The sequence below is a fragment of the Eubalaena glacialis genome, chromosome 11 (genome assembly GCF_028564815.1).
Source record: "Eubalaena glacialis isolate mEubGla1 chromosome 11, mEubGla1.1.hap2.+ XY, whole genome shotgun sequence".
Taxonomy (NCBI): Eukaryota; Metazoa; Chordata; class Mammalia; order Artiodactyla; family Balaenidae; genus Eubalaena; species Eubalaena glacialis.
Genome location: NC_083726.1, coordinates 112,744,744 through 112,767,657, shown reverse-complemented (window position 1 = coordinate 112,767,657; position 22,914 = coordinate 112,744,744). Strand labels below are relative to the sequence as shown.

Sequence of the window (22,914 nt, the reverse complement as noted above, 5' to 3'; positions counted from 1 at the left end):
TGTGATTAGAGCAGACCCCTTGGGGTCCAGTAGATAGAATGACTGACCATCTCCCTCTGGAATTCTGTTAGGATGACAGCATGTCTGGGGTCAGACACCCCCAGGCGGCAGCGGACGCTGTGTGGACTGAGTGTTTGTGTCCCCCGCAAATTCGTACATTGAAGACCCAACTCCCAGTGTGACTATATTTTGAGGTGGGGCCTTTAGGGAGGTGATTAAGGTTGAATGAGGTCATAAGGGCTTGACCTTAATCCTATAGGGCTGGTGTCCTTATAAGCAGAGGAAGAGACACCAGTACTCTCTCTTCCTCTCTCCACGTCTGCACCCAGAGGCAAGGCCGCGTGACCACACGATGAGAAGACAGCTGTCCGCAGGCCAGGAAGAGAGGTCTCGCCAGAAACGGACTCTGCTGGGCTTGATCCTGGACTTCCAGCCTCCAGAACAGTGAGAAAGTAAATGCCTGTTGTTCGAGCCCCCGAGTCTGTGGCATCTTGTGAAGGCAGCTGGGCAGACCCAGACGGGCTGGGAGCTGCTCCAAGAGGGAGGGAGAGGCTGTCCCCGTGGTCCCTGGAAACCCCGAGTAGCCTTGCCTCGTGGGGACATGCGCTGGCCGGCTGGGTGGAGGGCGTCCCACCAGAACCGGGTGGGAGGTCTCTCGTGCTCCTCGTAAGAGGAAGTAAGGATGAACTGTCGGCATTTACAATCCACACGGCAGCCGGCCGGCGAGTGGCTTTTCAGCCTCCCAAAGGGCCACTCGACAACCTCCCTTCTCTCTTTCAGGGCAACAAAGGAGGAACGTTCAAGAAATGGAGTATTGGGGCTGATTTTTTTTTAAAACTAAGCATGAAACTCTTTGGGAGGAGTGTCCAAAGTTTTGTGTTAAAAATCTTTTTAAAAAACATGTATTTATTCCTTCACAAGCACCTCTGTCAACTGAGGATCTGGCAGGTCTCGGGGTTTCCACCCTAAGCGTTATTTCTGTAGTATAGACAGAAATACGGTAGGGGAGTCTGAGTGAGCGTGGACCGAGCCCGGAATATCCCTGGGACATTGTTTTCACATCCTCAGCAGTTCGACGCCTCTTCTTAGTGCGTCGTCCTGGCATTCCAGCTCTTTCTCTTCACACCCGGGGGTAGGAGGAGTAGCAGCCTTCCCGGTCAAGCACATGATACTGAATGAGGTCCTCTTGCCCGGGTCATCCCACTGGCGTCGGGGCCCTCGTGACAGACACAGACTCCCGCAAGGGAGCCTCCTGGTGGGTCCACGGAGGGATTCGAGTGTCAGACAGAGAGAAGGACATCTCTAGAGACTCATTTCGGAAGATGGTGAAGGCTGGTTCCCGCATTTCAGAAGAATCAGCTTCAGCCTGAGACAGGCCTGGGACCTGGCGCCCTGTGCTGCTCTGCTTGCACCTGGACAAACGTCTTCTGGAACAGCAAAATACAGTAAGTCCTTATATATGAACCTTCAAGTTGCGAACTTCCAAAGATGCGAATGTGCGTTCCGTCAACGTCAGGCGTGAGTGAAAGTGCAGCTTCCTCCGTCTCCTGTTGCTGACGACCCTTCAGCTCTACCATCTCCCACCTCCTCCCCCTCCTCCCGTCAGTAACTCTTCCTGCCTGTTCACTCGATGCCAGCCCCCGTGTGCCAGCTGTTGTACTGGTACTACTGTACTTTTCAAGGTACTGTACGGTAAGATTTTAAATGTTTTCTTATTTTTTGTGTTTGTTTGTTTTTTATGTATTATTTGTGTGAAAAGTATTATGAAGCTATTACAGTACAGTACTACATAGCCGATTGTGTTCGTTGGGTACCTAGGCTAACTTTGTTGGACTTAACGAACACATTGGACTTAGGAATGCGCTCTCAGAACGGAACTCATTCACATGTAGGGGACTTACTGTACAAAGAAACTGTATGGGACTAAAAATAACTGCGTGCATGTGCAGTTGAGGCAAATTCTGGACCAAAAGATACAAAAAGACCAAAAAAAAACCCCAACTGCCACTTCTGAAGAGCCGGGAGCAAAAGCAGGGTACTGCGCGTGCCCCCTGCACTCAACACCACAAAGAGGTGGGCAAAACACCTAAGCCGCCCCTCCGTCCCGACCCCTGGACACACCTCTGCCCTCACCCCATATAAGGAACAAGCTGTCCCCTGTTCAGAGAGCGAGTGAGCAAGGGAACCTGTTGCTTATTTTGGCTCCCCCCTGCTGCAGTAGGGACCCCAATAAAGCCATGCCTGAATTTCTTGTCTGGCCTCTGGTCAATTTCTACTGATTGGGGAAGGCCAGGAACCCTGGTCGGTATCAAGCCTACAGAGAGCCCCCCGGGAGTCAGGACTGAGAAATGACAGCCCTTTTCCATCGCCTGTCACCGCTCTGTGCAGCCGCTGTCTCCTCCAGCCTGGGACTCTAGCCGCCTCCAAACTGCTCTCCCTGGAGTCATTCTGCACAAGACAGCTCCAGGGATCTTTCTAAAACCCCTGTCCGGTCCTGTCACTTCTTAAACTCAGCAAGGAGCTCTCATTTTTAGATTAAAGTGAAAGAAGCCAAATTCAAGAAACCCCATATTTTATGATTCCCTTGCATGAAATAGAAAAGGCAAAACTGTGGAGACAGAAAGCAGATTAGTGGTCGCCTGGGTGGAAGCGGGGAGGTGGGGATTCAGAGTCAATGTGCATGAAGGATCTTACTGGAGTCATAAAAAGGTTTCAAACTGGTTTATGGTGATGTTCGCACAACTTGGTAAATTTACTTAAGAATCATTGAATTGTATATTTGGAAAGGGTGAATTATATGACATGCAAAATTAAAAATTATTCAAGCACCTCACTCTAGCCAGCAGGCACTCCGTACTATGGCTCCTAAAGACCTGTCTCGAGGCCCATCTTGCCCAGCTCTCCTCACTCTGTACCTTCAGGGCTCACCCCGGTCCAGAGCCTCAGAGGGGCTACATCTTCCCCGCTCAGCCCCACCTGCACCTTCAAACACCTGCTACAGCCTCCGTCCCCCAGAGCACCCCTCCTCCCCTGACTGCTGGCTCCCACCTGAAATCTGGCTGATGCCCCTCACAGCTCAGCTCTCCCTGGGATGGATCCCCTTATCCACCCAGATGAGGTCAGGACCCTGTTCTGTGCCCCTGTGCTACCCCTGGACTTTCTCTTTCATGCCACTTATCACTATTTGCTGAATTATTTCTTTAATGTCTGTCCTCCTTGCTAGTACATGAGCCCACAGATAACTTGTCATGGCGATATTGCAGGGTCCAGTGTGGTCTCTGGCACACAGTAGGATCTCGGAGATGTTAATTGCATGAATAAACATGGGAGTGAGGTGCAGAGGCTATGGGACCAGGCAGCTCTTCCAAGAGCGTATAGGTTTATTCAGACCCTGGCATCACTCAGCCGAAGGCACATTGCAATCTCCCCCAGAGGCTGTGTGACGAGGTAGAAGAGGGGGCGGGGGGTGGGTGTGTGCTGGAGCAGTGTGGGGAGATCCCCAGGCTGATGACTTGTGGCGGGGGGTGGGGGAAGGGGGACTCAGGAAGAGGGAAGAGGGTCTCATCTGGCTGGGCGATCCTGGGTAAGAAACTTAAACTCCCTGGCCTTCTTCTTCTTTTAACCTATGAAAAGATTTTTTTTTCCTACGAGTCCAGTCGTCCTACTAGACCAGGGCTTTGCAACATCAGGGTGGCCTGGGGTGTGTGTCACAAGGGTAGATTCCTGAGCCCACCCAGGCCTGGACTCTGCGAGTGTGGCTTGGGAATCTACACTTTAACACACTCATGGGTGATTTTTATTTTTTACTGCAAGTTCGTGAGGGGACAGAGGACTGTCTCTGTCTTGTTCACTCACATACCCCCAAACCTAGCGCAATGCAGCACAGAGACGGGTGCTCCAGAGCTATCCCTTGACGGGTGAATAAGTGGATGAGTGAATAACGTGATAGTCACAGAAACGTGCCTAACCGGCTCTGACAAGGTGGAACAGGGCTCCTGCCCCACTATGGTTGACCGTATCTCCTTCCTCTCTTCTGGGCCAAACTCCCCTTTTGTAAAATACGGCGGCTGGCTGAAGCGACCCATGTGACTTCTGGCCTTAAAAATCCACAGCACCGTGCAACCATGCTTTCTGTTTCCAACTTGCCTGCCTCCTTGAGGGGTGAAAAAGAATCCACATGAGAAGCAACCACAACCCAGAGATTCGTCGTCGGTTTTAATAGGAGGGGTGGAGTCAAAACAGTTTAGAGGAACGTATAAAAAGATCTTTTCCTTTTTTGCTGGAACAGGATATGGTTTGTGCATAGCACATACATATTAAAAAAATAGAAGCATCACATCTTACAAACACATGACTGAACAAAGTCTGAGGTTTCCTACCCACTAGACCCAAGCTTGAGGACAGCTCGGCCCTGGGACCCGGTCTGAGATACTGATGGATTTACAGAAAGGGAAACCCGCGTGAAGAGGCAGCTGTCCGGATGGTGGAATTTCGGTAGTTCATGAGGTATCCAAACATGGGTCTGTGTTAGCTATTGCAGGACGGACTAGATTCGGGGTGTTCTGGGCATAATTACCCCTCCCCCCTGTCCTGGGAAGGGCAAACACCAGCTGAGGGGCGAGCGCAGGTTGAAGTGTTTCTATCTATTCTTCCGGCCCTGACCCAAACACTCCTACCTTTGCAATTTTCCTGGGAGGTAGCAGAACGAGTGGCTGGGTTCTTGCTGGGAGGAGGGGTGGGGGGCAAGTATTAGAGACCCACTTCGCAGGTGCAGGAGTGGCAGGTGGCAGAGAATACCTTCTCGGTGGCAACAGACCCAGAGCCCTTGGGGGAAAGCATTGGGATAGAAATATGTAGGAGTTTTCTAGCTTGTGTCCACTGAAAAGAGGCAAAAAAAGAAAGGGAGGGCAGAGAGGACATCCTGGTATCTTGGAGGCCAGACGCATTTGGTTTGTACCAGTGGCTGTGGTCCAAAGTGGGCCGAGGCAATGGACGTCTAACCCCGGGGAGAAGGAGACCGACAGCTCACGGCCTTTTGTGTTTCCTTCCTCTCCCAGGACTCTTGTAGGTTCAGAATGTGAAGGATCCGAGGTCCTGGACAAGAGAGGACCAGAGCCAGCCTGGGCAGGAGAATCCCAGCTGTCCCGGGTCGGACGGGGCTGGGGGAGAATTCCAGGCCTGGGGAGAAAGCAAGGCGTCTAAAGGAGAGAGGTTTACAGCCTGGATGGAGGACAGGAGAAAATCCCCTTTTTCTTAAGCCATAGAACGGCTCTGACCAGGGTCTTGGGGTATGTGTGCAGGAGGTGCAGTGGGACATGGGGGCGGAGGGGAGGCTGTGAAGGAGAACCACAGGGTATTCATCACAAAGCTATAAGCTGCTTTCCCAGGGAGGTGCAAACCCATCTGGGAAGCGGGGAGGGAAGGGGTTAGAAGGCAGCAAATGATCAACGTAGTCAACAGCAGGAACTAGCAGGGCATTTTCTGGTTTCCTCTGAGCTCTATCCATGGCCCCGCGAGGAGGGTGCAGATTCTTTGTGGTCCTGGGCCCCCAGTTTGTTCTGAGCTAACCTCGTCCCAGCTGGGAAGCCATCTCCAAGGGGTGCACGTGTGTTGCTCTCTTCTTCATCGTTTGCTCTTGAAGAGGGAATAAGGCAGCCTCTGGGCTCCTGGAGCCCCACCTTTGCGTGGAGCTGCTAGAGAAGGTTCAGGAGGGAAGAGAGGCCAGTTATCTACAAAACTCTATGAACCAGGGTCAAAGCTCAGGATCTGGGGGAGACAGGGAGGACCCAAGTCATTCTTAGTACATCCTCAGCGGGAAGGTGGGGCTCACCCCTGTTCTCCTGCTTCTGCCACCTCTGCTGCAGCCTTTTGGATCCGATGGCGCTGACAGGTGAGCTCAGAACTCAGAGGGTGATCAGCTAGGAGAGAGTTCTGCACACCTGTGCTGATCTCACTCTGTTCCCGCCCCGTAACCCACTTCTGCGGATGGGGATTGACTTTTCCTAAGTCTAAGTCACTCACAGGTCAAAGAGAAAGCCCTTGGGAGAATTCCTTTGGATGGGAAGGATTTGAAAGAGTCAGTGATGCATCCCTACCTCCAGAGGTGATCTTCAAAGTATGGAACCACTAGTACAGCACGGGCCCTGGTACCAGTGAGAACAGACGCCCAGCTGCCCATAGCGATGCCAGCCTTAGACAACCCGTGTGCTAGAGCGACGGGTATCAAGCCTGGCTGGTCCTGGGATTTCAGAGCTTCTCATTCTCACTCCCAGCATGAGAGATGGGAGTGGACATTTGGGGAAACTCCTGGTCAGGATTTGGGCACTTTTATAAGCCTTTAGGGAGTTGCAGGAAAGATCTAACCATCTGAAGGCTCTCGACTCTCTTTAGAAGAGCCCTCTCCTGCCAGGGAGCTCAAGACCTGGGAAGAAGGGAACGAATGGTTTGGGGCCTGTGACTTTCTTCTCCTCTCCAGATCGCGGTCCCTCCAGCCAGCCAGCCCTCCTACACGCCCACCACGCCTCATCTGGAACTGACATGCAGCTCAGGTCCTGAGTGCATCCGTTTCCGAGGTACCCTGTTAAAAAGACCAGTTACTCAGGACAAGACCTCCTGAAAAACAATCAGCTTTGTCCCCTGCCTCCAAGCAGACCTACACTTGAAATATTCTGAACAGTCAAGATGGACCAATTTTCTCCCCCTTCTGCTTGACCAAGACCTCAACTCGGTCCAGTTTCTATCCAAGGTTCGACCACTCTCGTCCTGAGCTCTTACTGTCCGTTCCATCTTCGCCCCCCTTGGTGCAGCCTTTTCTTCCTCCCCCAGCATGTGCCTGCCCTGATATTTGACAGGCAGAGGAGGCAGCCAGTAGGGTGTCTCTTCCTTGGACCGCCAACCTCTATCCTCAGCTCGTCTCAGGTCAATCTATAGATGGACACCTCTGCAAATAGAGAGGTATGTCAAAGGCGAAGGTATTTGCAGCAGATGAGGGCTTGTCTCGCAGGCTGGGGCCCCCGAGAGTCGCAGATGGTGTCACCTCATTCTGCAAAGCCACGGTCCACGGACGCTGAAAATATCTGTGCTCTGGTATGCGTCTCTCTGGTTTCAGATTTAGGAACGTTCCAATGGTTCAGGAATCTGAAGGCTCCAGGAGGACAACATTTATAGTCGCTTGGGGCACCTCTTCTTTAAATACTCTCAAGGGACAGGAGGCAAGGAGGCATCGTACGGCAAGGGGCTGCTTCAGCTGGGCCGCTCCGTTTCACGCGATTATCACTCCTCTCCTACTGTAGGGGGGTCAGAGGGGGCAAACTCCGGAGGTCACGATGCCCGATTCCACTGCATCCAGGCACCAGCGCATGTGGCAGAGGACGCCCGAGAAGGAAGTGAGAGTATCAGATGAGAACTTGGGTGAGTTTCCTGGACGTTGCTGGAGAGGAATTAGCATCTGTAGTCCAAAGCCTCTCTACTTCCTTCGTGGCCTATTTTGTACCCCCTCACCCCTCGCCAAAGAGGTTGCCATTATTAGGATCCCTGTCATCTGAGGTTAAAATAAGACCCGGTTCAACGTGAGGAAAAGTTATGGGCAGGCAGCCTGGCCCCAGCTTGCCCTCGAGCTGTGCGCAGCGCTGACTTCCAGGCAGAAAGGCTCTCCCCTGAACACTCAATCTCTCCCGCTGCTTCTAGCAGGTTCCCCCCCGCCTCCCGCTGCCAGAGATGCTGCTCTACCCTCTCCTCCAAGAGGGGGAATCCCTTCTCCCCCAGCCTCCCTGACAATGCGTCCCAGTGTCCCCAGAGCCCTCATACGCAGGATGCCTGGAGTACCTGCCCACTCTTTCTGGTCAGCAGCTAAATCTTACTCCCTGTAACCCTGCCCTCCCTGCACTTAGAGGGCAGCTGCTCCCCCCCCACCTCCATGCAACCCGCGCAGTCAGTGGCCTCTGAATGGAAAGGTGATTGGAAAGAGGCAGAATGGGAGCACGTGTCAATCCTGCTGGGTTGACAGGTGACACTCCTGCAGGCAGATTCCTGCAGCGATGACCCTGGGAGGAAGAAGCCTGCTGTTCCGAGATACCTTGGTTCTGACGATACATACCAAGTTGTAGAGATATACATCAGCACACACACATGCTTCCTCCCTGCCTTTTCCTGTGTCCAAGGTCCCATCCCCCAAGTGTCTCTGGACCGTCTTTCCTCAGATGAGGTCAGAGCATGGGATCCACTGCCATTCTAGGATGCCGGCTGCAAGCCCTCACTTGGGTGGGTCACATGTCATGGGGTCCGGTGGCCAAGGGAACCGAGTCAGGTCCCCCCAAGCACAAAAGGAGCCCAAATGGGGGGGCATGGGAGGAGGGGGGAATTGTTCACTTGTGCAAAATTCCAACAGAAAAGACATTGCTTTCCACCTGTGAGCCTTCCTTCAGGGTCCTTACATCCTGGGGAGGAAGTGAGTGACGGTCATGATCGGGGACACCTTGCTGCCCCGCTTCACCCGTCCGTATTTGCTCAGCGCGATGTAGGTGCCTCGGTACAGGTCTGACTCATAGGCGTTGTAATTGTTGGGCAGGAGGGTCTCTCTGAATTTGCACTCCTCTTGGAAGCTGGGCTGTGAAAGAAATGGACAAACGGCAGAGCATCAGTGATAAATGAGGCCCAGCAGGCACGTCTGCCGTGGGTCCCTCGCTTTCCCATGTCAGACAACCTCCAGGAGCTCTGGGCCATCCTGGGTGAGCAGAAGCATGAAAGCTGAGAACAGGGGAGCCTTCAGAGCTCTCATGGTGCCCCCTCACCTTCCCTCCTTCATGATGAGGAAGCCCAGGCCCGAGGATGTGGGTGGACGGCCTGTGTCACGTGGGGGTTGGGGGTTCTCCTGACTGCCAGTCCCGGACGCTTTCTACCAAGCTCAGGGATGAGAGTTTATTCAGAGAAAGGACCAGGGAAGGATAGAAGAAGCTGTTTCCTCAAGTCCACTGCGAGAGGACCTAGCGGAGCAGGATAGAGAGCTGGGGTTCGCTTAGCGGCTCTAGCTGTGTGACCTTGGGGCAGGCGCCTCCCCTCCCAGCCTGATTCCCTTTCTTGCAAACCACATGGTTGGGGAGCATTTGGCGGGGTGGCGGTGAGTGGACGGCGAGATGGATGGCTTCCTAAGTCCTTCCCAGCGCATCTGTTTAACATGGTAACTGTCTCTCCACTTGTGTTCCCTCACCCTGTCCTTCCCAGTTTAAGGTCCAAGTTTGCTGCTCCTTAAAGGGGCCCGTTCTCGGTTTTGACTTTGAGCCCAGAAGGTGCTCAGTGCCCCCTAGGCATCCACAGGTGGCCAGGGAAGGGCAGGGACAGAGATGGCGAGAAGCAGCGACTTTTATGGGGAAAAGAACCTGGTTCCCTCTGTGACCAGCAGTGCCAAGGAGTCGGGGGCCGGCGACGAATCACCCCCTCCGGAGCGTGTCGCGTGAGGACCACCTGTTCAGAAAATGACGGCCAGGCTTCCTGTCACACATCAACAAGTCCCTCCCCAATAAATCACCCAAGTCTTCCTTTATTCCTAGAAAAGAGAGCCACTTCCTCCCAAGCCCACCCGGGTCACTGCCCCTGGCTGGAGGGGTTTCTGGGCTTCCGATGGGGGTCGCTCCCTGGGAGCCAGGAGGCCTGGGATCTAGTCATTAAAGAAACGTAGAATGAAACAGAGACAGAGCTGAGCGTAACACCCGACTCCTTCCTGCCGACTGAGGCCACCGGCTATAAAAAACCCACTCAGTGGCTAAGCGGCTGTGCGAGGGGTATCGCCTGACCTTCTTAAAAGGAATCATACTACGAGCACCTGGCCTTGTCAGCCGTAGGGTGGACGAGAGCCTCTTCCTGTTACGAACGGAGGATGACGAGCCAGCTTCTCAGGGCTCCGAGCGGACCAGTCCGGCAGCACGGAAAACAGTGCGCCATCCCAGGGGGCTCCCGGCTCCCTGAGACAAGGACTGTGTCCTGTTGAGCACGTGATGCTGAATGAATGATGGTCTAATTGGAACGGCACAGCCACCCATGGATGCCCCTGCAGGGGTGGCTTCTCTCTGATGCAGCGAGAGCTGGCAAGGGACGGGCAGCGTTGTTTAGGAAACATGTCAGGTACCACTCGCTGGTCCCTTCTGCCCCAGCTGAATGAACGCATCCCCTCTTTCCCTCTCATGCCCCTGGGTTACTGTGTACAGAGCGTCTTCCTGTGATGTTAATTTGCTTGAGATGACCCTGCGAGCTTTCACCAGCCCCATCAACTGGCTTCTGAAGACCATGCCAGGAAGTTCTGTTTTCACAAGTTTTCATCTCCCTTGTTATGGGTGCTCAAAAACACTTGTAGAATGAAGGAAGGAATGTCCCAAAGTAGGAAAAAAAAAAACTCATCAAAATAGGCAAAGAGCATGTGACGATTCACCTCTTACATAGCTGTGTGAACTTGGCAAATGATTTTACCTCCTAAGCCTCAGCTTCCTCATCTGTAAAATGGGAACAGTGAGAATAATTCCATCCTAGCACCGGAGGGAGCATTCATTGAAATAATGCATGGAGAGGCCTTGGTATAATGCCTGGCACACAGTAAAATAAAAAATAATTTGTATTGCCATAATGATGCTTCTCCAATTGATTCATGAATTAGTTTAAATTAAAAGCACTAAAAGACTTTGTCTTACCCGGAATCAGCATTCCTGTAAAACTTGCTGTGGGTTGCAGGACAATTTAGCTTCTAAGTCCTGCATTTATTGCCTGAGTGGCAGTAGGAGGTGAGCCTGGGGGAGGAGGGCACAGAGCTGACTGGGCTCCGGCCCCGCACCCCTGGGGCCTCTCTGGACATGGGGGGTTGGGGCAGCCACAGGACCTAAGGCTGTCGATGGGCAAAACTCTGGAGCAACAGCACAAGGGAAACATAAAGTTGGGATCAATGGTAAAAGTTGAATAGAAATAATGCTACATGGATTAATAGTCTGGTGTGGATCAACTCACAAAATACAGTCCAGAAGTAAATCCAAACATGAACATAAAATAAAGGTGGATCTGAAATGAATACAAAATACAAGTGGCATTTCCAATCACTGGCGAAAACGTGGTGTTGGAAGAACTGGATGCTATCTTTAATAATCATGATAATAATAGTAATAATAATAATAATAAAGTTTGATGCATGATTTTATTCCTAACACTAAAATAAATTCCAAAAGGAACAAAGATTTAAATGTTAAAAAGAGAAACTTAAGGGGAGTTCCCTGGTGGCCTAGTGGTTAGGATTCCAGGCTTTCATTGCCGAGGCCCGGGTTCAATCTCTGGTGGGGGAACTGAGATACCACAAGACGCGTGGGCACAGCAATAAACAAACAAACAAACAAACAAACAAATAAATAAATAAGAGAGAGAAAGAGAAGAGAACCTTAAAATAACTCAGAAAGCTCTTTCTAAGTAGGACACAAAAAACTAGAAGGCATTAAAAAAACCAAGATGAATAAATTAGACTTCTGCTTGGAAAAAAATAATCACCTTAAACAAAAGAAAAATATAAATAGCAAACCGGATAAAAAATATTTACAATGCATTATATTTTGTAATATATTTTGCAATAGATTGAATTTTGCTACTATATCCAGAACCCTGAACTCACTGAAAAATGGACGTTTCTGAACAGACAGTTCACACAAAAGGAAATACAAATAGCATTTAAACATAAGAACATATGCCTAACAGAGAAACATAAACCATAACTGTGTGATCACATTTTTAATTGTCAGGTTGCAAAAAGAACACTGTTTGACAATAGGCTTTCATCGATGAGGGCATGGGGACTAGGAATTCTCATTTGTTGTCTGTTGGTGTGTATATTGTTATAACCTCTATAAAGAGAAATTTTACAATATTTATTAGAATAAAATAATAACGACAGCTTTGGTTAGTAATTCCACTTCTAGGAATTTATCTTACTGGTTCACTCCCACTCATGTACAAAAGTCACGTACCGCGGCATCATTTGTAATAGTGAGAGACCAAAAACAACCCAAGTGTCTATCAGGAGGGCAGTGGTTAGCTCAGTGATGGGAGAGCCACCCAATGGAATACTCTCAGCCATACAAAATAGAACCTCCTTGTGCACTGATTTGAAATGGTCTCCAAGGCATATTGTTCAGTGAAGAAGCAAGATTCAAATTGTGTGGATAGTTGGCTCCAGTTTGTGTGCTTTTAAAAAATGATGCCAGTGTGAGAACATGCACAGGGACATTGGGACTTCCTGGGATGGTAGGTACACAGGGCCTGGCAACAGTGGCTGCTCTGGGGAGGGTCTGGGTGGCTTCAAGACAACAGTGAGAGTGAGACTTCATTTCCGTGGTATATTCTTCTGCACATTTCCCCCCTTAAACCACGTCCATGTATTACCTCGTCATGTTAGTAGATTATTGAAAATGGGAAGGGAATTCAGGATAGAAGATGGGCCAGAAAATGGAGTGAGAGAACCTTTGTATCAGAGACTGGTCCGTTCTCTCCCCCGGGTCCTGTCCCTCCCCCCTGTCCACCCCGTGCTCTCCCCTCTGTTCTAACTGTTTATGACCCTGGAGAGCACCCTGGCCACCAGTTTCCAGGAGACTTCATTTCTGATCTGGATGGTGGTCAAGGGAGAGGTTTCGCGTGTGGTTTGCAAACTCTAGAGAGGAATTCAGATCTTGGGGCAGAGGACCTGGGGGGGAGCGGAGGGGGAGGGGGAGGAATTGAGCGATTGGGGCCAGAAACTCAGGGCATTTGCCCCGATCCTCTGATCTAGAATGTGTCCAGTTGAAGAATCTAGCCTTTGCTAAGGTCTGGGTCTCCTAAAACACATTTGTTTAAATGTGCAAGACAGTGGTTGCATATGCACTGTGCTTTGTTCTCTGATCATCAGATTTTGATTATTCAACCCCCAACCCCAAATTTTCAAAAACTTTCTGACCTCTGTTTCTTTCCCCTAGCCTTCCTCACATCCCTAGCCTTCCCCAGAATTCTGTGTACATCTAAAGTAAGAAAGGAGAAATGGGTGAAGTTTGCTTTGGAAGCCTCTCTACCTCACCCTTGCCCGTTCCTCCCTGCACCCCTATCCACCCCATCCTTGGTGTTCAGGTGGCCGTGCGGCTGGGGGGGAGGCCAAGACCATGGCCCTGGACTGTCCCCTGCAGCCCGATGCTCCACTGCCCACACGGATGCTCAAGCTGGCATATCAGGACCAGCCCCTCGATTCATCCCTCCATTCGTGTCCCTGAGCTGAGTCTCATGACTCAGGAATGTTCGCTCCTCAGCTCTGGTGAGAAAAGCCAAGCGAACGACATGTTAATTAAAGCAGCTACCGTATATTATTACTTGAACAAATGAAAATAATTCCCCCAGATGACATTGCCTGGGCCTGCCGGGTCCCAAGCCCCAGCATGACAATGTCTTAAATTCCACATAGGTCTAATCAGACTTATGAGGACCCAAACTCTAAAGCGTTTAGCTCTCGCAGTGGAGAGGGGCGTTTTGCAGGGGGCTTCATACAGGGGTGTCTCTCGGCGTGAGTTACCTCTGGCGGAAATGCCCCTTAGAGTCTGGGGTGGACCAGACATCCATCCCATCTTGTCTTTGGTCAGTAGGTCACCCGGACTAATGAAAGTGTCTTTTTATCTTTAAAGTTCTTCCTTCTAGGCCTGCCCTGGGCCACTTGCCCCCGTTACTCCTGGCTGCGTGTGTGCATGGGAGCTGGGGAGGGGGTTGGATGGATAAGGAGGCGGGTAGTGAGAAAAACCCAGAAAACTCCTTGTCCTAAGACCCTTTCCCCCTGCAGTCCCTGACTGCTACTTTTTTGGTCCTTAGCTGAAATGGAGAAATAACATCTCCCGGCTCTGAAGACATCTGTCTGTTCTAATCCCCATTCCTAACACACAATTGCACCGGCAATTTAGAAGTGTTTGAAGATGTCTCCACCAGGCCTATCATGCTTCTCATTCCTGTATCGCTCTGGGTAGCAGGCAGGCTGCAGACAAAGCTGTTTGTGAGATCGTCTGCAGGGTCCCCCAGGCCCCTCATTGTAGCACCAGCCCCTCCCTGCTCAGGGGTCCCATCTCCCGGCCCTTCCACGTAGTCTAACACCAGGGACCCTTTGCCCCATCCCCTCAGGAATCCGTTCCCCTCTAGGGGAGGGGGGCAGCTAACTGAGCGAGGGAAAGACTTGGTCCTCCCCTCCCCAATTGTAACGTCCTAGGTAACAATCAACGGCCTCTGTGGATGAAACAAATGCTTTGCTTTGCCAGTTGTCATAGTGCTATTGATGAAAAGGATGGAGACACAGTTATAATTAGTAAAACCAAAATCGCTCAGAAGCATAACTGATTCCAAAGCACAGGGATTCTCATAGAACCACTGTCAGGTGGAGATCTTTGATTTTTTTCTTTTAAATTTTAAAAAGATCAAGGAGACTGGAAGTCACTGATTCCTGCCTCAGTCCACATCAGAGAGAGCAGAGCGAGGTCTGGGCTCAGAGAGGGTCAGAGACTTTGCCCGAAGGAAGACAGTAGCTGGAGGGTGGGCGGGCAGGAGCTGGAACCTGGGTCCTAGTCTGCACACCAGGTGCGCTTCTGCTGCCGGCCTACGGGCATCACCTGCTAAACCTGGAAGCAGGTTTGCACACCGCCCTGATTCACCTGAGACCCCGGAGACCCACGGTCACATCTGCAAAGTGAGGATAAAGGTCAGATGCACCTCCCAGGGGTGCTGGGGGATAGTGTGCTCAGAAAGCATCCCAGGGCATCTGACAAACAGTAGGTGCGCGATACAGTGGAGCTACTTATACTGTCGAAACACTGCCACAGGCTCTGCACCCCTCTTTCCAAGGGGTGAGACCTGCGGGAGGCCACCTAGGTGGGTTTTCTTGGCTCTTATTTTCCTACCTTGCCCCTGCTCCCCCTTCCTTCCCCCCCAGCATGGTTCCCCTCCCCCCAGGAGAAACCCCACTGAGGGGCCATAGTAGCTGAGCCACAGGGAGGGGAGGCAGCTCTTGGGGCTTAAAGGGAAATAGTGTGAATGAAATCATCACCCAGTGGGAGTTTTCCCGGCTCTTTGGATCAGTTGGCAATTGATTTTTTAGACTGTGATAATGGCCCCTGGGGGGCGTAGCAGGGAGTGGAGAGGTGGTTCGGGAGCATCTGGTGCCCGGGCTTGGGGCTCCAGGGAGGGCAATCTCCCCCTCCAAGAAGGTGCCTTTGGGCCAGATGCTCCTGGGGGGGTGTATGTGGGGGGAGATTGGGGTGTAGACCGTGGGCAGGGCTTCTCCTAGGGAAGCCCCCGTTTTCCGGGACTCCTCTCCTTCAGTGAGCCCTGCGGACCCCCTTTGAAGTCATCTGCCCAGGAGTGAGGGGTCAGGGGTGTCACCGACAACAGGGGTCAGCCCACACTTCAGAGTTGCCCCCTTCCTCGTGCTCCCTGAATGTTCTAACCACCTGCAGCACTCTCGCTGTGAGGTCCCCTGTTCCCAGCCTCCCCGGCTTCTCCTACGGGGACCCCAGGTTTCAAGTGGGAAGTGGATACATTGGCCCTCTATTTGCACCCTTTCCCCAGCTCACAGTTCAATTTCTTTCGGGATAAGGAGAAAAAAATACTAAATAGCTTGTTAATGAAGGTGGCAGAGATAAGGGCTGATGTAATTTGTGCTTCCTTCCAAAAGATTCACCTTGCGTAGAACCCCAGAGCCAACAGCCTCCGTTCCTGGCTCTGCAACGAGTGGGATTCCAGGCACTACGCGGGCTGCAGGGAAGGGGCTCTTTGGGGCGACCCACCTCACAGAGCGGGCACTTACTCCACCAGAGCCTCCTTGGTTCCAGCTGCTTCGTCCTCTCCATCACATATGCAGAGAGCGGTGAAAAGGGCGTCTGAGAATCCCCATCTCATGGCTGTTTCATCTCCCAGCAGCCCTCAGCGCTAGTGTAACCCTGGGGCAGGGAGGATTCCTTGCCCTCCGAAGGCCAGGTAGCCTGGTGGTCCCTAGCCTGCCTGCACCTCAGAAATACCTGGGAAACTTAAAAAATAAGAACAAACTGATTTGCAGGCCCCCATTCCAGCCCTACTGACTAAGCATCTCTGAGGAAGGCCCCCAGAAATCTGGACATTTAACAAGTTACCAAGGTGATATGGATGCAAATGGTCCTCCCACAAGACCCACCTCTAGGAAAGAGGGGTGCAGAGCCTACGGCAGTGTTTACACAATATGAATGACTCCCCTGTATTGAGCACCTACTGCTTGTCAGGCACCCTGGGGATGCTTTCCGAGCACTACCTTCCAGCACCCCCAGAGGTGCATCTGATCTTTATCCTCACTTTGCAGATGGGACCCTGGCTCTCCCAGGTCTCAGGTGAATCGGGGCTGTGTGCAAACCTGCCTCCGGGCTCGGCAGGTGATGCTTGTAGGCCAGCAGGAGGAGAGCATTTGGTGGTACACACTGGGACCCTAGTTCCAGCTCCAGCCCGCCTACCCTCCAGCCGCTTGTCTTCAGAGGCCCACTGATTCTAATGCACGTCTTGTCTCCACGTAAACGAACCCAAATGGAGAGGTGTTAGCACTGCGGATCACAGGCTGAGGCCACCTGAGCACCCCGTTTGGGTATTTCACAGCCCTGGTCTGTTGGGACAGCCTCCCCGGACCCCAGCACCGATCTCAGACCCCCCTGTTCACATTCAGATCCTGTCTGTCCCCACGCAAAGGTAGAACAGCCCTCCACACCCTCCCCATAAATAGCCACTCTGCTATTCCTTGACCATGGCTCAGAGGTCTTCCTTTCTAACCTTCTTATTTCTGTCGAAGGAACTCCCCATTTCTTTGCCTTCATAGGGATGCTTTCGCAGCCCATATTTTGGAATATGCCAAATTATGGGCTGAGAGACCCAGGAATGAGGGGGTCAGAGAGATCAGAGATTTTGGTAACTATGGAAGTTGGTGAGGTTAACCAAAGTGCTAGCATTGGCACCCCCCCACCCCAGGGATGATCTGTGATGGGGAGAAGCAGGGGGTGGGATCTGGGGCCACCAAGAGAGTCTTATACCCCCTTGGGGAGGATGCTTCTCCAGCTCTTGGGATCAGAGACCAGAGGGCTTAAAACCTTAAAGTAAAATGTCCACGCACTGATGAAGGCGAGGAAAAGAGCTTCGTTTCTTCTCCTCCTGCTGTGCTCCAGGCTGGGGGCCTCGGAGAGTGAGCCATGGGAACAGCGTGCCCAGGCTGAAAGACAGGCCTGCTTCTCTGGGCCTCTCCTGCTCAGGACCTGACCGTAATCCTGGACAACAGCTTTATGCCAGAACGTGGGTTTCCCTCAGACCCAGAAGCCCTCTGAGCTACGGTTTCTGTCTCATTACAAGGCTCTGGTGGGTGGGATCAGGGAAAACATGGTCCAGCGCACAGGCTGACTCCCCGTGCAGCTAAGAAGGTATAAGCCCTTCACGTGCACCAGCTCCTTCCACAGCAACCCCCCGACCCATTCTAGATAAATATTCATGTCCCTCTTCAAGATTTTGCATTATTTTCTTCAATTGCGTAATCTTCAGGCCTCGTGCAGCCTGAAGCTTCCCCTGGCCTGATGAACTCACCGTGGTGTATAATCTTCCTTTACTGTTCATGGCAACGAAGAGGGCACTTTTCACCCCAAAGAGACTCACCACGCCTCGCTCCACTGTGGAAATCTCCAGCAGGCCTGACAAAGAAACGGGAGCTGCATTACCCCAGGCTTGTGCAAATCAGAGCAGGACGTCAACCTAAAGGTGACCCTCCAAGGGCATCTAGGCCTGTCCCCCTGCTTCTAGAAAGTCAGACCCTCCATCACCTCCACCCTTGATCTCACTTTAGGAGATCGGCTGCCAGGCTCGGCCAGTCCTGCTAAACTGCTAAAAATCCAGTTCTGCAGGGGAAAGTTCTGACGTCAGAGTTAGAGATCACAGTGGCCACTTAGGCATCTACCTAAAGTTAGCTTTGAATCTGGGCTTAATCACACCACGTCCTTGACGTGGGTAAAGGAAGTGAATTCTGATTAGCTTTGTTAACAATGTATACTCCTCGTGTTTCAACAAATAGCCCATCTAATCTTGCAAACAAAAAACATCTTGCAAACACTGGATCCTGCAGCCCTATCCCCTCCTGGGGAGAGCCCATCTAGGCAGCAACCCATCAACTTGTAGGACAGAGGGGGCAAGTTGAAATAAAAAGAAGGATGTGCTTCAGCTGGAAATTTTGCAAACGACTTGCCTTTCCTCTCAAAGAGAAAAGCTAAATAAAAAGCAGCATGTGTCTAATTTGGTCCAAGCATCCTCACCGGTTCTCCCCACCCTTGTTTCATGGCTCCTCCAGGCTGGGGGTTCCCTGTGGTCCTCCAAGGCCATGGCTGGGCCCGTAATGCTGAATGAATTAGTGCCTCAGGGGCTCTGTGGGGGTGACGGCAGAGGACACCAGGATGCTCGGACCTCAGCACATTTAAGCCTGCACCGAGGCAGGGTCAAAGTGAGTCAGGGGAGGTGGCTAAGCTTATGGGCATCCATCCTTCCCCCTTCATAACAGGACTCCAGGCACCAGAGCGAGGCCCCTCCATCCTTTAGCCCTGCTTGAGTCCCAGCCCCCAGCTTCCCAACTGGCTGCAACTGGCACTCACTGTAGGGGTTCTCCTCGTGGGTGCCGCTGATCCGGCCGTCGGGGGGCACCTGGAGGTGGAAGCCGATGCCCACGTTGCAGTAGAGCCTCCGCTGCCGCTTGATCCCCACCAAATAGCCGCTTTCCCAGTTCACGCCAGCAATCTCTCCAGCCAGCCCAGCCCGAGACCTGGACAGCAGGGTGCCCCAGCCCCTGGAAGCCAGCAGCGTGCTGTTGGCGCGGGAGCCCGCGGGAGAGGGCACCACCATGCCCACGAGGACGCCGAGGAAGATGAGAGCCCGTAGCGTGCCCGGCAGACGTCCTGCTCCCCGGGACATAGTGATGACCAGCCTCTGTCCCAGGGCCATCCACCTTGCCTCTCAGGCACGTGGTCAGAATTAATGGCCCTAAAAATACCGCCCTTCTTGTTTTTCTCCCCTCGGCATGGCGGCAGGGGCTTATTTTTGGAAGGCAGTTGAAGGCTGCTGACATGAAACAAAAGCCTGCTTTGGGCACTCGGGTCTGGAGCAGAGGGGCCCAGGCTGAGCCGCGGCCGGTACGGACCATGGCTTGGGGACGCGGTCTAGCTGGCCCGCTCACTCCGACCCGAGTTGATTCTGCTTGATTTGACCTATCTTTATAGTTCAGCAGCCTGGCCCGCCCCGCTGCCCTTCATCACCCTGACGTCAGCTGGCCTGGCTCACTTATCCAGGGCTGTAACACTAACCTGCTCCTGGGCCTGGCGGCCTCCCCAGACCCCCGGCACCCAGGGATGCTGGGAGCCACTGTCATTCCAACTATGAAGCAGGAATGAAGTGAGCAGGGAGCATCTCTGAGGGGAGGGAGGAGTTGGCCAGGGGCCCTGGGGAAGAGGGAGGCCAGAGGACACCCAAGACCCAAATTGGGCAGAAGTTCTTGGCCTGGCAGCACTGGCTTCCTTATTTAGAGGGCAAAGGGTAAAGACAGGGATGGGGCAGTCTTGGTGGCAGGCAATGACCGGGGCACACGAGTTACCCTATTCATGGAAAGAGCTCACGGTTGAGGGCCATAGAGACTGGGGGGCTGCTGAAAGGCTGAACCCCTCTAGCAAGAGAGGACAGAGATGGGGGTGCGGTATCCAAGGGTCTTGAGGATCGTGGAGGGGGGCAAGGCTAGGGTCAGTCTTCTGCTCTCCGTCCCGGTCATGGAATTCACCCAGCCAACAGGGTGGAAGTTGCATCTGGCCCTTGCCATGGCCACTGGCCGTTTTCCTATCGGGGCTCACCCTTGGCATCTGACTGATGTCATTCATTCCCATTTTACAGATGAGGAAGCTGAGGTGGGGAGAGCTTCAGTGACTGAGTTTAGGTGCTGAGCGACCATAGCTATTAAGTGGCAAAGGCAGAACGTATAAAGTCGGCCTGAGTCCAAAGCCTGTGCTTTTAACCTCTGCATGATGGTCTGATGTAGAAGTTAGATTTGCACGGAGTCTACTGAGCTCATTACATGTCAAGGGTACTCACGGAATTATTTCAATAGCACAGGATGCTTCGCCCACGCACCCATGCTGGAGGCTGTGGGCAGCCTGGGGAAGCTCCTAGGATGAGGCACACTACTCAGGGCCTGACCTGAGACCCCACTCCCTCCCCTCTGATTCCAAGCTCCTACCCTGGCCTGGGTCCCGGCCTCCAGTCTGTGGAGTCTACCTGCCTTCTGCCCTTCTGCCTGGTCCATTGGATTGATATCTTGGTTAGGATTTCCACCAAGCCTTGAATGTCAGTTTTGCCCAGATCCCTTGAAGCCCAGGGGACTTCTGTCATTACCTTCAGCTGCTAAAATGTGGGGAGTTGGGGAGGGAATATACGAACCTCTGCTTAGCATAGCGCTCACCACTGGGCCCCCAGCTTCCCTACCGCCTTTCCCCTCCCTGTCACCTGCATTGCCTCACACCCAGCTTTATCATCTCCAGCACCATGTTTCCCACAACAAGGAAAAACTGGCACCCTGTGGGCATAGGTAGGCCTTCGTTAGAAAACTAGTAAAAAAAAAACCCCATAATTAAAAAAAAAGCATCTCTCTGCAAAGTAGGAGGGTCTTGAATAATCCAAAGGCAAAACTGGCAAAAAAAAGAACCATCATGTTGGATTTCCAGCTAGATTTCATACATTTACATTTTCTTGCATGCAAGAGCAGAGGAGACACTCCCTTACCCATGTTCACTTTGGAGTCTTGTGTTCTTGATGCTGGTGTTCTGACTTAAGGAAGAGGCAGCCTGGCAGCCTGTTGGATGGTAAGAAGTTAGTCTGAAATGAACACTTGCCTTGGATGACTGGAGAGGCGCTCATCAGCAGGGGGTTGGAATCTCTGCAGATTTCTTCTCAGAACCCATCCACTGTGGGACCACTTTGGAGGAGAGATTAAACCATGACAAGGTCCGTGCCAAATATCAACAAAAATAGTGACTCTCTTTAGATTCATTTAGATTCACCTCATCCCAGATTCTTTGTGCAAAGATCGTGGTTGGCATCTTATAAAACAAAGGGCTCCAGAATGGGGGACGCCTGGATTTGAATCCCAACTCCACCACTTGTTAGCTGTGTGACCTTGGAAAAATTCTGAACCTCTCTGAGCCTCGTTTGTTCATCTGCAAAATGAGACCATTACTACATAGGGTTATTATATATTAGCAACAATACATGCAAAGGGCCAATGCAGAGCACAATACAGTCTTTTCTCAGAAACACATTGAAAATCACTCACCCAGTTAAAGGAGGACAAACCCAAAGTGAGAAGAACCATCTCTCATCTCAAGGATGGGAGAGACACGTGGCCTTCTAGTTCCTAAATGCTGGCCACCCAAGCATATATTGTGATGGCTGCTAACATATGCAGAAGCAGGCAGCTTGGATTCCTAAAATATTCTGAAAACCAGTAATAGCCTTGGTATCGTCCCCTGTTAAATATAAAACTTAAGTAATTCATTCTATTAAAAAGCCTGGGTCTTATTTTTATCAGGTGATGTGATGAGGCCCTGTTCTAAATGCGCCTCCCGGGTCTGTCTCCATAGCAACTCCACTGTGCTCATATATCCATAGATTTTTCCTGAAGACTAATTAAGTTGACAACTGCTAGGGCTTCTTGGTTTACCAGATTTGCACCTGACCCTTCTCCCGGGGCTTAGGGACCCCTATGGATGTGAAGTGATAAAGAAAAGAGTAACAGGTGGAGGAGGCCTCTCTGTGGACCCCTCTTTCAAATAGCTGTCCAGCAGCCTTTGGGGCTGTCAATCACTCTCTCTGGATGAGCTGAGAGTTGGTGGAGGTGAGCGGGGAAAAATGCTAATGTCCGTCTCCTTCCACAACAGGTCTTTGTCCCCAAGTGGGGTACCACGCGGTAGACATTGGTCAAGTTGGACCTGCCCAGCCGAACAGCTTCTGTGTCAACCAGGCAGGATGCCTTCTACGCCTCCTGGTTATTACATAAAGAACTTCAAACACCTCGGGAGTGACCATAGGGAAAGCACAGAAACTTGTGTAAATTGTGAAAAGTGCTGCTTATTTGTACTTTTTACATTTAATTTAGAAAAAGTAACATTTACCTTTTTCTTTCTTTCTTTTTTATTTTATTATTATTATTATTATTTTTTGGCCGCACCACATGGCATGCGGGATCTTAGTTCCCCGACCAGGGATCGAACCCGTACCCCCTGCAGTGGAAGTGTGAAGTCTTAACCACTGGACCGCCAGGGAAGTCCCAACATTTGCCTTTTTGGAATTACAGAAAGTAATTTGGAAATTACAGAAAATTATCAGGTAGAAAACAAAATAGCGGTGTTCAGCGTCCTCCTGTCTTTTACCTTGGTCTTTCAGAGCTACCTGGGCAATGGGGCTGCCGCCTCACTTGCTCTCTCCCTCCCTCTTGCTCAGACACCCATGCACACACACCTGGTGTTCAGAGGTAGCGTTTGATCCGGGGTCTTGATGGGTCTGAGATGGCCATGGGCAGAGGGGAGGGACTAGGAAGAACCTTGCCCAAAGCTGACATTTAGGGCCCGTGACACTTGCTACAAGCGGGAAGATTCAAGAGAAAATGTTTCCAGAACAGAGGTCCCCAGGTTGGACTTCTGTGGGAGGGGTCAGGTCTTACCTTGCTAGCTGGTCCCTACTTTGCACTTTCCTAATGGAACTCAGCTCTCCCAGGTCTCACCCACGTAAGTGGGACCCCATTAGAAGTCTAATCCAAGTTTCCCTAGTTCTGACCTCTACCAGCTTAGGTGGAGCTTCACCCCACTATAAGTGGCCCCA

The 22,914-nt window shown here is 51.8% G+C and overlaps 1 protein-coding gene across 1 annotated transcript; it reads right to left on the bottom strand.

The window, feature by feature from the left end:
- Positions 1-8,428: 8,428 nt before the first annotated feature.
- FGF6 (fibroblast growth factor 6) lies at positions 8,429-18,999 on the bottom strand. Its single transcript, XM_061205852.1, has 3 exons — positions 18,654-18,999; positions 17,602-17,705; positions 8,429-8,605 (listed from the first exon to the last, which is right to left on the bottom strand). The coding sequence occupies exons 1-3, from the start codon at positions 18,997-18,999 to the stop codon at positions 8,429-8,431; spliced, it is 627 nt and encodes a 208-aa protein (XP_061061835.1).
- Between the last annotated feature and the right edge of the window lie 3,915 nt (positions 19,000-22,914).

What these genes read in the sequence shown, in the direction of transcription:
- FGF6 (XM_061205852.1), bottom strand. Translation starts at nt 18,999, where the DNA reads ATGGCCCTGGGACAGAGGCTGGTCATCACTATGTCCCGGGGAGCAGGA. An exon ending in CCACGAGGAGAACCCCTACA is followed by an intron (nt 17,706 to 18,653) that starts GTGAGTGCCAGT and finishes TTTCTTTGTCAG; the next exon opens with GCCTGCTGGAGATTTCCACA. An exon ending in AAGGAAGATTATACACCACG is followed by an intron (nt 8,606 to 17,601) that starts GTGAGTTCATCA and finishes TTTCTTTCACAG; the next exon opens with CCCAGCTTCCAAGAGGAGTG.